Source organism: Corapipo altera, unplaced genomic scaffold, assembly GCF_003945725.1.
Source record: "Corapipo altera isolate COAL_440 unplaced genomic scaffold, ASM394572v1 1, whole genome shotgun sequence".
NCBI lineage: Eukaryota > Metazoa > Chordata > Aves > Passeriformes > Pipridae > Corapipo > Corapipo altera.
The window spans coordinates 16,330,629-16,342,787 of NW_020884873.1; the positions used below are offsets into that span (position 1 = coordinate 16,330,629).

At 40.8% G+C, this 12,159-nt stretch overlaps 1 protein-coding gene across 9 annotated transcripts in view; it reads right to left on the reverse strand.

Moving 5' to 3' along the window:
• Positions 1–1,377: 1,377 nt before the first annotated feature.
• Positions 1,378–12,159, reverse strand: part of DMC1 (DNA meiotic recombinase 1) — a 32,430-nt gene continuing 21,648 nt past the window's right edge. For 8 of the 9 annotated variants that reach the window (XM_027665350.1, XM_027665369.1, XM_027665317.1 and 5 more), the window contains 11 exons: positions 10,307–10,453; positions 9,933–10,015; positions 9,274–9,326; positions 8,342–8,383; positions 7,091–7,163; positions 5,401–5,492; positions 4,816–4,889; positions 4,605–4,719; positions 3,806–3,866; positions 3,187–3,303; positions 2,078–2,732 (listed from right to left, as the gene is read on the reverse strand). In XM_027665350.1, coding sequence (XP_027521151.1) covers positions 2,663–2,732; positions 3,187–3,303; positions 3,806–3,866; positions 4,605–4,719; positions 4,816–4,889; positions 5,401–5,492; positions 7,091–7,163; positions 8,342–8,383; positions 9,274–9,326; positions 9,933–10,015; positions 10,307–10,453 — 927 coding nt within the window. In that variant the 3' untranslated portion in view covers positions 2,078–2,662. Of the gene's footprint in view, positions 2,733–3,186; positions 3,304–3,805; positions 3,867–4,604; positions 4,720–4,815; positions 4,890–5,400; positions 5,493–7,090; positions 7,164–8,341; positions 8,384–9,273; positions 9,327–9,932; positions 10,016–10,306; positions 10,454–12,159 lie in introns of all 9 variants that reach the window. The other variant, XM_027665309.1, reaches the window with a different exon arrangement.

The window sequence follows — 12,159 nt, forward strand, 5'->3', positions numbered from 1 at the left end:
CCGCGGCGCTGCGAGATGCCTACGCCTATTCACGGAAGCCAGCTACGCACGAAGCGCGCGCGGCGAAACACCGCCCCGCGCAGCAGCAGGCGGGCTACGGAAGGTGCGTGGAGTTCTTTACTTAGAGCCGGTGCTCCGCGTGAGGAAGGCGGGCGGGAGGAGGAGAGAAGCGCTATTCCCCAAAGCCTACTGCGCAAGGAGCGCGCTCCGTAACGCCTTCGGCTCGGCAGGCGAAACCTGGGCCGGGGCGCACGTTACGTAAGCGGACGGCGTACGCAAGGTGCGTAACTCAGGCCAGCGTAGGGCGGGAAGAGCCCGTGCGCTTGGTGTAACATTCTTTCGCGGAGCGCGCAGGCATAGCCGGAGGGCTACGCTGATTGCGCAGCGGGTTTGAAGAATACGACCTGTCGCCTACGCGCTCGCGGGCCCCGCCGAGGTGGCGGCGGGGCTGGGGACACAATGGAGGGACAATAATGGGGCGAGGGGCGGCGGGGCGGGAGCGGCCCCTCGGGCCTCCGTGGCGGCTCCGGCGTGTCTAGGTTTTTCCATATTAGATTAGTAGGGGAATCTTGGCGCGGAGCTGGGGCAGGAGCGGAGTGACAGCGGCCATGATGTTTGGTGTCGCCAGAGCCGGCGAGAGAACTCCCCAGATCAACCAGGGACTCTTCGCCGAATGAAGGAATAATCCGTGAGGCGATTACGTGGCACAGGCCATAAGTTCTTTTGTGCCGTGCCTGTAATATCGCCAAGGGGCAGGTCAGCATGTCCCGGCACCAGGGGCCCTGCTGGGTGGGTGATGGGGTCACACCAGCCAGACCCAGCCCCGGCTCAAACGGCGGCTGCACTGTCACTGGTGCTTACTGGGCCGTCAGGTTATCAAAAACGGGCTGTATTGGCAGAAGAGAAAGTGAGTCCCCTTTGGTTACAGACCCTTGAATAAAAGTAACAGGCTGGAACAGCACACAAATTAACATTTTAGTTTTATGTGCTGTATGTATGTATGGCACGCGTGAGAAAGCAAAAAGCGATCTTGGTGCTTAAAATAAAGTATTGAAAGGAACTTGGGCCTTTCTAGGTGGGAGGGAGTCAAGTGACACTGTGCACTCTCGCTGACACCTGGTACTTGGCCACTGGATATGAATGCCTGGTGTGGGAATGACACATGCAAAGGACTAGACATTGCATTAAATGACAATAGCTGGTCCATTCCTGGCTCTCCCAGATCAGCCAGCCTCCCTGCCTTTGTCTCTCTAGACTTTTCTCCACTGTGGAAAATAGTGCTTTACCTCAAGAAGAATACCAACTCTCTGTAAAGAAACCACTTAAGGAAGGCAAGCCCTCCAGGTCTTTCACAAGGAAAAGCCTGGCTACAGCATCAGGCTTCTCTTGGATGAGTTTCTGGTCATCACTGCCTTTTTACTTCATGTTATTCTACAGGCATTTGTTAATCTAAATGAAAAAAATTCTTGTGCCAGTGAGGACAAGCTCCCTGACCAAAGTTAGAGGCCAAAGTTAGACCATTCTCATTACCAGAGGACAAAGCAAGACCTTCCCTTATAAATACATAAATTATTGAGTTTATTTTAAAACAAGCCATTCCATGAGCATCAGAGGCACTGCAAACTGAATTATTATTTTGTCCCCCAGTGCCCTGTTTCTCTCTTTATTCCCAGCTTCTTCTTTTGTACCCCATGACCTACATCTCTGGCTGGTTTGGAGCTGTGCTCCCTCAGCAAACTGAATCCTAAATGCCTTTCCCTCAGTGTAAGCGACAGTGCCAGTGCCTCTCTCTCCTATGTAGCCACTGGGATTGTTTTATTCCTTTTAATAATGATGCTGATAACAATAATTAATAGTAATCTTTAGTATTCTTACTTCTGTTAGAAGAATGACAAGCCAATTATGTAAAGTTTGTCCCATTAGAGAACTAGACAATAGGTTTAAAATGTTGGGTTGCACCCGGATTAGTTCTCTCATGAAAGATCAACAGGATTATTGAGAGAAGGGTTTAATTCAAAGCACCCAAACATAATCAGACCTCTGTTCTAATTCAGTCTTTATTTTTAACTTTAATAAGAACAGCTTTAAAACATTCTCTTCAAAAAGTAAAAACTGCTAAATAAAAATGTAAGCATTATCAAGATAAAAATAGGCAAGATAAAAATGCCTAAAAATATATTTTTAAAATTACTTGTTCTTCTGCAGTACATGAGAATCCATCAAGTTCTTGGGCTGTTGCTCCTCCCACTGCCTTTTCCACCTATTTATGGTAATTTCATAACTGAGTTTATTCCAATTCTTCTTCATTTCGCTCCATTAAATTCTACGACTTAGACATTCTCTTTGAAATAAACTAAGAAAGAGTATATTTAATCTCATGTGAAAGAACAGCTTTGATTTTCACAAAACATAGGAAAAGGATTCTGAGAACAATTCACAAGCTTATTTCTTGAATCATTGTCTGCTGAAAGTTCAATTGAAAAACAAAGACCTTAAATGAACCAAATTCAGTAAAACTGAACTGCACAGAGTTCATCCCAGTGTTCTCCCAAAATATCTCAAATAGTTCTCAAAAGCTAGAAGTGAAGCCAGGCAGTTGGTGGCCATGCACAAATCTTCATCCCAACTTGCCCAGCAGTACATTTACATTGTTTTTTTTTACCTATTCTTTGGCATCCCCAATCCCTCCCGTGGTTATTGCAAATGTAGCTTCATTTTCAGGCATCTCAGGGCTGGAGAAAAAAACAACCAAGAAACTTGTGGGTTTCTCCATGTTAAATGCAGTTGTGAAACAGTCCCCAAAATGTTGTAGGTGTAAGTGACCTGGAACACTTCATTGCCTTTATACCTATGTGCAAACGTGATCAATACCATCACGATCTGACAAAGTGAAATAATTATGTCAGGAAAACAGTAATTTCACAGCTCTGGAGCACCACTCCTACCAAACTATTGGATGGTCTTCTTTAAGAGCCGAGCATCTTAGTAGGATTTATAATGAAAGATCACGTAATTTAATGTATGTAATATGCAAGACAACTTTAATTAGTTGTTTAATCTGTTAATTAGTTTGTCCTTTCAGATTTTCTCCCAATTTACCACGCAGAAAGTTTCAGTACCTTGAACTTGGTCACCTTACGGTTGCTCGTAATGCAGGTTCCTTGCTGTGAGGGAAAGGTCATTTACCTGTCATATATCTTTGCAATGCGCAGCTCCCCTCTCCCTTTCCTCAAACTGATCCTGGTAGTGGAAGCATGAGCAAGGATGTGGCCCCCAATGGGCTTTTTTGGGTCTGCCTGAAAGCTGAATTAGCAAGAAAATGGCAGTGATTCACTGTGCAAATTCCAGAGGTTAATACTGTGATTAGCTGTCAGACAAGGCCTGTTCAACAGTAATAAATGATAAATAGGTCAATATATTAAAAAAATACTTTAACACACTTGCCTCAAGATAGGATGTTCAGATGGTCAGTGCTGGCATCATTTGCCTCTCATTAAATTCAAGAGGCTCAAGAAATGCACAATTTAAACATCATATATAAGGTCTTCCAAAGGAAAATGGAGATGCTTTTTCAATACTTTTTGTAGCTCGTTGTCTTCATTCAAGTCACAGTGAAATCATACCATGATACCAGGCAGCAGATAAATGTAAAAAAACATTACAAAACCTGAGAGAAACTTAGAGGTGTCATCCATGAATGATTCCTCATACCACAGGAACCAACAAAAAATCTGAACCTTCATTTCAGTGCCACTTGCTCTATACAGGAGAAATTTTTTAAAAAGAGAGAGAAAAATTCTCTTACGTCATAGTTGCTCCTGGGTCAGCAGTCATCTGGTTGGTCACAAACACGGCCACGTTATATTCTGCAATGGAAAACAATGGAAAGAAGGTAGACTACATCCAATTAGAATGCCAAAATATTCTCCCATCCACAGTAAAAGCAGGGCTGCTGCTGAAGCACTTCACGTTTCAAATGAACGAGCAGCAAATATTCTTTATGGCTGATGGCTGCAGTTAATTTGCTCCTGCATGGCTTCAGCTGAGATACACCAAAAATGAGCACTTTTCAGAATTCCAGTCAACAAGTCTTTCTCAGTTCCCATCTTCTCTCTTGGCACCCTGCCCTCAGCCCCTTCTCCCTCCCTTTCTCTGTTTGCCTTTTTTTTTACTGTACAGAAAAAAAGCATTTACTCATTCCTCATCAACATTTCTAGTCATCCTGTCATCATCCCTCAGAGCATTGCAAAGTCCTAGGAAAGCAGTGATGGGCACAGCTTTTTTTATCTCTCTGTGCCTTCATCCTTTTTTCTATTCTTTGTGTTTCTTTTGTATTTAGACTGTAGAAATTTGGGGAAGACAATTTCTCTTACTGGATATTTGTCCAGATCGACCATTTATTCTCTCATTTAGGACTTGACAGCATTTCTAGAAAAACTCTAAATGCTGAAAAGTTCTAAAGTTTTCTCAATCTGTCATCTTGAATTAATATATTTTCAGTTTGATCTTTTTGGTAACAGACAGAGGTGTAAAGTGAGGAAAGATTCCTGGGCCAGTGCCTGATTGATAATACACTTGGACTACTAGGTGGTTGTGCTACCAACCTTCTGATATTTTTTGGAGCCTTGACAGCATCTGAGCTAGTTTCTGTTGTCGTTCAGCCAACTCTCCACGACCACTGAAATCCACACGGAAAAGTGCCATTATGGAGTCAATGATCTGCATTGTAATTATGCTAGATAAGTAAATATAGTGAAACAAAATAGGAAAACTTATTCTGAAACAGTAAGCATACAAAACCAAAAAGTCTTGTACCAATAGCTTGAAGATACCAGCTTCCTCATGGAACTTGGCTGCTACATAGTCAAGCAATTCCATCTGATGTTCACCTGGTGGGAAGTAGAGTTGCCAAGTGAAATTAGGACCAGAAAGAGCTCTGAAGGAACAAAAGCCTGAATTTTAAAATCCCACTTTAAATGTTTGCACTGTTTATATTTTCACTGCCAGCAGTTTTAAATCCAGTGCCCAGTAACAATCTGCAATACCCAACAGTGCCTGTGCTTTTGGAGGCTCCAGTTTCCACTTGCCCATCTCACAACACTTCTTTGTGAAAAGCTTCACAATGAAAGTATGCAAGAAGACAACTTTTTTTCTTGTGTTAAGAAACTGAAAAGCAATATAAGCATTTCAACTTAATGTTGAATTAAATGACACACAGAAATTGTTTTAATCGTATTTATATTGCACTCTCAAAGTAAAAGTCCCATTTAAAACTTTCTTAAGTTTTAAAGCAGTGTCTTGTGACACAGTGCGTTGGAGCTGTTGATAAAATGAGAATATTAAAATGGATACCTTGGAGAAAAAACATAAATATCATGCCAGTTGCAATACTGTTCTTACTAGTATATGCACGTGCATACAGCACATTGTCAAGTACTGCCTCATGGTCAACACTGAAGCGATCGGCGATGTCACGAAGACGGTCTGGTCGGCTGACATTAGTCAGAGTTAAGGATTTCTCTTTATACAAACCATGCCCTGAAAATAATAAAACTCCATTCCAAAATAGAATTAGGGGCAGGATGGGGTGGGAAAGAAGAATCATAGAATCATAGAATCAGATGGGTTGGAAAGGACCTCTGAGATCATCAAGTCCAACTCTTGATCCACTACCACCACAGTTGCTAGACCGTGGCACTAAGTGCCACGTCCAACCTCGTCTTAAAAACCTACAGGGACGGAGAAACCACCACTTCCCTGGGCAGCCCATTCCAATGGCTGATTACCCTCTCTGTAAAGAATTTCTTTCTAATATCTAACCTAAACCTCCCCTGGCGCAGCTTAAGACCATGCCCTCTTGTCCTACTGCTGGTTGCCTGCGAGAAGAGACCAACCCCCACCTGCCTACAACCTCCTTTCAGGGAGTTGTAGAGAGTGATGAGGTCTCCTCTGAGCCTTCTGTTCTCAAGGCTAAACAACTCCAGCTCCCTCAGCCTCTCCTCATAGGATTTGTGCTCAAGTCCCTTCACCAGCCTTGTTGCCCTTCTCTGCACCTGCTGCAGCACCTCAACATCTTTCCTGAACTGAGGGGCCCAGAACTGGACACAGTACTCCAGGTGAGGCCTCACCAGTGCTGAGTACAGGGGAAGGATCACTTCCCTGCTCCTGCTGGCCACACTGCTCCTGATACAGGCCAGGATGCCATTGGCCTTCTTGGCCACCTGGGCACACTGCTGGCTCATGTTCAGCCTCCTGTCAATCAGCACTCCCAGGTCCCTTTCTGCCTGGCTGCTCTCCAGCCACTCTGTCCCCAGCCTGTAGCGCTGCAGGGGGTTGTTGTGGCCAACTTATTTCAATCCTAGAGAACACTGACTTTTTCTCTTCATGCTGTCCCACATACCCTAAAGATAGTTTAAGGCTCACAATGATAATTGTTTTGTGTTTAGGGTTTGAGGTGGGGGGAGCTGGCACATGAATATCTGTGCTCTAGGAATTTAGCTGTGAGCAAAACCTGTTTATACACAGTCTATCGCAGATGTGAAGTGTTAAAAATAGTGTTTAGTACTTAGATAAATTTATCTTGAACAGAAAAGCTGCTATCACCCGTAGGAGGCCTATTAGATCTTAAAAACAAAACCCAACAAAACCAACCAACCAACCAAACAAAAAAACCACAAAAAAACCCCCCAAAAAACCAAAACAAAAACCCCAACCAATCAAAAAAAAACCAAAAACCCCCCCCAAAAAACCACCAAAAAGAAAAACAACAACAACAACAAAATAAAAACAGAATAAAAACAAAAACAAAAAAACCCAAACAAACAAACCAAAACCAAAAAACCCACACACAAGCAAAACTCATTTAAAATAAAATCTGAATCCTAACTCTAATTTTTCCAGGTTGAATTACATCAAATGACAGAGGAAAAAGTCACTTCCTTGTGGGCCACTACACACTGTGCTCTTCAGGATTTCTGTGCCAGTCATGTTTTACATATATGAAGCTATCAGGAGACTCCTGCTTCCATATAATAAAATAAACTGTCTTTCAAGTTCATCATACCTGTAGCTTTAAGAGTCAAAAAGATACAAAGTGTTTTCAGTATCAATGAAGATAATCTTTCCACCTGTGTAGCCATTTGGTCCTGGGAGCTGAGCTGTCACTGCAGAGAATCATAGAAGATCAACATGAAAAAGTGGGGAAAATATTTTCTTGCTCCTTCTATTATTATTTTTTAAAATAAAATACAACTGCTTATTCATATCACAAAGAACCACCAGTTTTAATCAATGTGGAAATCAGGAGTATCTCAAGTTTTACTGCCATCTTGAGTATAAACTCAAGCCCCTTTTCTCAACTAGAGATCAAATGAGATTTAATAAATGCTATCAAAACTGTGTTTTACTGAGTACCCTAACTAAATCTGTATCTTTTAAGGATATTATTAATAAGTTCCTATACACAAGGCATTGTCTTAATCCTCTGCCCAAATTGATTGTATTGTTTTAGCAGGGTTTTTTCCAGCTGTAACTCGTCTGAACAAAAATTCTTTGGATATGAATTTTTCCTGATACATGAATAGTTACTGATTGTGGGTTTAGTCTCTTTGGAGTGGATAAGCTAAAATATTGAATCCAGTTGTAATCATTCATGCAAAAGGGTATGACTCTGCTGGCCATTAGACTGTACTAACTAGAAGAGGCCTTATTTTTCCAGAACATGCCATATTTCACTATACAATGTAGGGCTCATTTAAGGGAATTTGCCTACGCAGTGTCTGGTAATTCCAGCAGCATTAATAGTTGTATTAGTTATTTTTTACTACTATTTACACATCGAGAGATGTCTCTGGGAACTCAGAGTCCTGCTGGATTTGGCACTGCCCAAATACTGCAACTGCCAAAGTATTTGTTTATCCAGTTACTGACAGTCAGTAGTATCCCCTCAGTGCCCTTCCAGAATGTCATATTCAGCAAAACCTCTGGAAACCAGGAAAGTAAAAGAGATGCTGAGATAGAATCTTTGCCTTTGCCCTTTTCTGAGCAATGCCCCCCATCTACATGTGACCCATATTTGTGCTCTGCTTTTCCAGAAGGTGTGTTATACTGGTTTATCTAAGGCAGTCTATTATCATCTCTCTCCTTATGGCAAAATTTACATGGATGTGAGCAGTATTAAAAAGTAATCATTTATGAGTTCTCTACTCAAACACAGCTAATGGAGGTAAGAGTCACCAGGGTCTGTTACACTGTATTTCTGGACATAAAAGATTCAGAGTTCTCTGTATGTGTTTAATTCTGATACAGGGGTAAAGAATGGGTTCACTGGTATTACACCTACCACAAAGAGTGTGAGATAGCTGGGTTTTGCCTGTCCGAAACTCTGTTAAATAAAGAAAAGGAAAAAAAAAAAAGTCAAGGTCTCTTTTTCCAAGTTTGCCAGATTCAGGCATTACTGCAGTTAGGAACACCCTTACTTACAAAACTCACCTCTATCTCTATCTTTTTAAGTCATTTAACCTCAATTTATAAATCATATTCTGTGCAAGAGAAATGTGTCACGTGAAAAGCAAAATCTGAAATGCTTTAATTTTATCGCACTTGATTGCTAAGGTCATTTATTCCCTTGTGTGTAGAAGTTAAAACCACATGGCACCCGTGGTAAAGTGTTAACTGAGGACAGGTGGGGTAAGAAATGGTTGATTCCATTGACCTGGACCAGTTTCATTTTCAGTAAAATGACCAAGGAGAAGTTTACAAGTTTATCATCTCACTACATCAAATCACGTTAGTCTCCAGTTTATCTTTTCTAAAGAGTACTGTGTTTTATGAACTCTTCTTGTTGAAGTGTTAAGCACCAACTAATCAAGTGTAGTATAACAGTAGCTTAATTGTCATTTCAAAATCTTACATGAAATACAATGTACACTAAGCGTGCATACCTTTTGTGGCAGTTGTGTTACTGGAAAGGAACATTTTGCATCAGAACTTTGACACCTTAGTAATAGTGTTAATAATGATATGTTTTAGTGAATCAGCATGCCCCAAGTCTAATGATTACTCAGCTCAAACTTAGTCTGCAAGCAAATGAAGAGGGGAAAATGAGAAAACACTAAGAGAAGTGGATTCTTTCTTCTTGCACTCCTGCAGGTCCTCATCTTTGAGAGTACGACATGGTAAATTTGATAGAAATAATCAAGTTTTTGTGAACTAAAATCTAAATTAAGTTTCAGGTCTTTGTTCAATAACACTCATTTAATGTGGTTCTCTCACCTCCAAAGGCCTCAGTGATTGCCATGCTTTCAATCCCACCACCCAGAAGTTTACTGGAGAAAGGGAGAGGATTATGATATAGTTAAACCCACAAAATCAGAAGAGGAATGTAAAAAAAGATACATTTTTGCTACTTTAAGAAAAGTAATTTTTGCCCTAAAGCCCCTCACTTGCTGCATTAAGTGCAGGGCACTAAATGATCCCTGATTCATAAAGAATTAACTCTGTCTTAACCTCTCTTTTTATGTGCAAGAGAAAGATCTGTAGAAATTATAACTGGAAAGAAAGAAGAGAAAAAAAATAACATTTGAAAAGATAAATATCTCAAGGGAGGGCTTGAACACTTGCAAGTTTGACCTGAGACCTGCAGGTTGTTTTGACGAGGTAAAAAAAATGATGATACATTCAGGATTTTTGGATGCAAACTCTGGATGTTTATTTACAGTGACTGTACAAAGTTCAGTTTCCCCTCAGAAAAGGAGTTTGCTTTGTTGCTTACTGATGCAGGAATCTTTGAGCCAGCACTAGCTCCAAATGGAAGGGGACCTACTTGTCCTAGCTGAGTATTTATTCCCTTATATTTCTGTGTCTCATTAAGGACGATAAATATAATCATTGGAAACATTTGGATGAAGGCAGGATTTTAGAGGTAAGCTTACTCGAATTCCTGGCTGCCAGTAGAAATATGAAATACCATCTTCCGTTTTTCACTGTACTCAAAGGCAGTCAGGAAGCCTGGCTCCTAAGGAAGACCAAAGACAACATGAGAGGTTTATTTTAGCTTTATCCTGAAGTTAATGGTGCAATATCCCATATAAATATCTTCTCTCCTCTCTAGCCTCATTCACACAGGTTAGGTATGAAAAACACTATCTGGTTGTTGTGGAGTATAAAGTATTATCCCTTTAGAGTAACCAAGTAGAATAATTTTCAAAATTATCTTAATGATGTGGTGGAAAATCTGTTAAGAGAAATGTTGCACAGCATTTTGGAGAGGCCAACATAGGTTTAAACTCTCAGGGAAGTGACTTACAATAAGCTTGTTTGCAGCTTCTTTAATCTTGTCCACTTTGGCCTCTGAAAGCCCTTTTACATTGCACAGCGCCCTTCTCGTGGTCATCTGGATTCCTTTGATTGTGCAGATCCCAACTGACTTCAGCTTTTTAATATCTGCTACGTTCTGGAAAGAAATTTCCCTTCTGTGAGTATTCAGACAGTTAACAGCTTTGAAACATATTGTACTATACATTCACATGCATGTGGGTTTTCACCGAGAAATAAACAGATTTACACAGTAAACTCTTCCTTGTGTAGTTTGTGACACCAGCAAAAGAAAATTTTGAGTAAGATTGGTGTGAGGGATCGTGGTGCAGAGAGCAGCTCCTGGTGGTTTTGAGAGAAAGGTGTCTGGGTCCAGTTGTATTTACTTGTCCCTGTTCAGTGTCAGTTTTTCTAGATCCAGGCTGGTAGTAAAGAAACAGTATGGATTATTACAGATAGCATGGAGCCCATCCTAGGAAACCCTATAACACTCAGTCTGCCCTTGGTCCCTTAGCACAGATAATCTGTAAACCATATAATCTGAGGGTGGATAGCTGGGAGCCGATACACGAGGATCACTGGAAGCTGAGTCTAAATGCTGTGCTGGTTTTGCATGTTCACAGTTATGTCCAGCTTAAAACACATGTATCTTCCAGATCTAACTGATACTTTGGGATGGAACGAGCTACTAGAGTTTTTCATAAATTGGGAACAGCACAACTTCAGACAGCACCCTACTGACACATTTTGCCTCCTCTCACCTCATTTTATGATGTTGACATCACTGGGAATTTAAAAGCACAAACAGTCTACTCACAAGAAAACCTACTGTGTGAAAGGTGTGGGATAATACATCAATTTACCATTTCTGGCCAAGATTTTCCTTTGAAAAAAACTATGAACTGGACGTATCATCTATTTATCTAGAGTGTGGGAGTGCATAGAGCATAAGAAGGGAGGGGGTTGTGTGAGAAATTAGTCATGTTCATTTGGAAGCTTATTTCTCATCCTGTGATATGTGTATGACACTCAGCAAAGGCTGAGGGGTCACAGCACCTTAATTCCAACCAAACACCTTTGATCATCGAACCACAGTTGTGCTATTCTGTGCTATTCTGACTCTTTTTGTGGCTACATGTCAGATCTAGTAAATATTTTTCTCTCTACTCCTCAGAAAAAAAAAATCTAAATCCACAAAAATTATTTCTTGAAGTAAATTAATTTAGCAGATATGGGTCATCATATGTTCACACAAAGCTTTTAACTGGCACAGCTGAGAACAAAACCTTCCCCTGAGGTGTGAGAATACCCACTTGGAAGAAAGAAAAAAATGAAAAGGAGCAGAAGAGCCCTATTAAACAAGAAAAACAGCCTAAGTCATTATCCTTTATTTTCAAGATCTTTCATACATTCATATCATTATGTGAATGCTGTGCCTTATTTAATACTGACAGGGTAGTACAGCTCCCTTCCAGCTCAGGTCTGCCTCTTTGATCAACTTGTTACATTTTTAACGCAATAATTTGTGTATTTTTCCTTTGTGCCCCCATAGTTAGAGCTCCCAATCATGTGATCCTTCTTCAGAACTCTAAAATAAAAAAAGTTGTCAACAACTACACTGCTGACATGCTCAGCCCAGTAGCTGTAGTGCTGACTAATGATGACTCATTGTGTCTGTGTCCTTCCCATCTGTATTTGCCTGTAGTCATTTAAATTAGAGTTAAATCTTACATTACTTCAGGCAAACCCAACCTTTTATTCTGCTCCTATAACTGAATATAATAGGATTCCAATCCATGAGCCAGACTCCTAGATAAACATATAATAGTAATTCAAATAAATAGG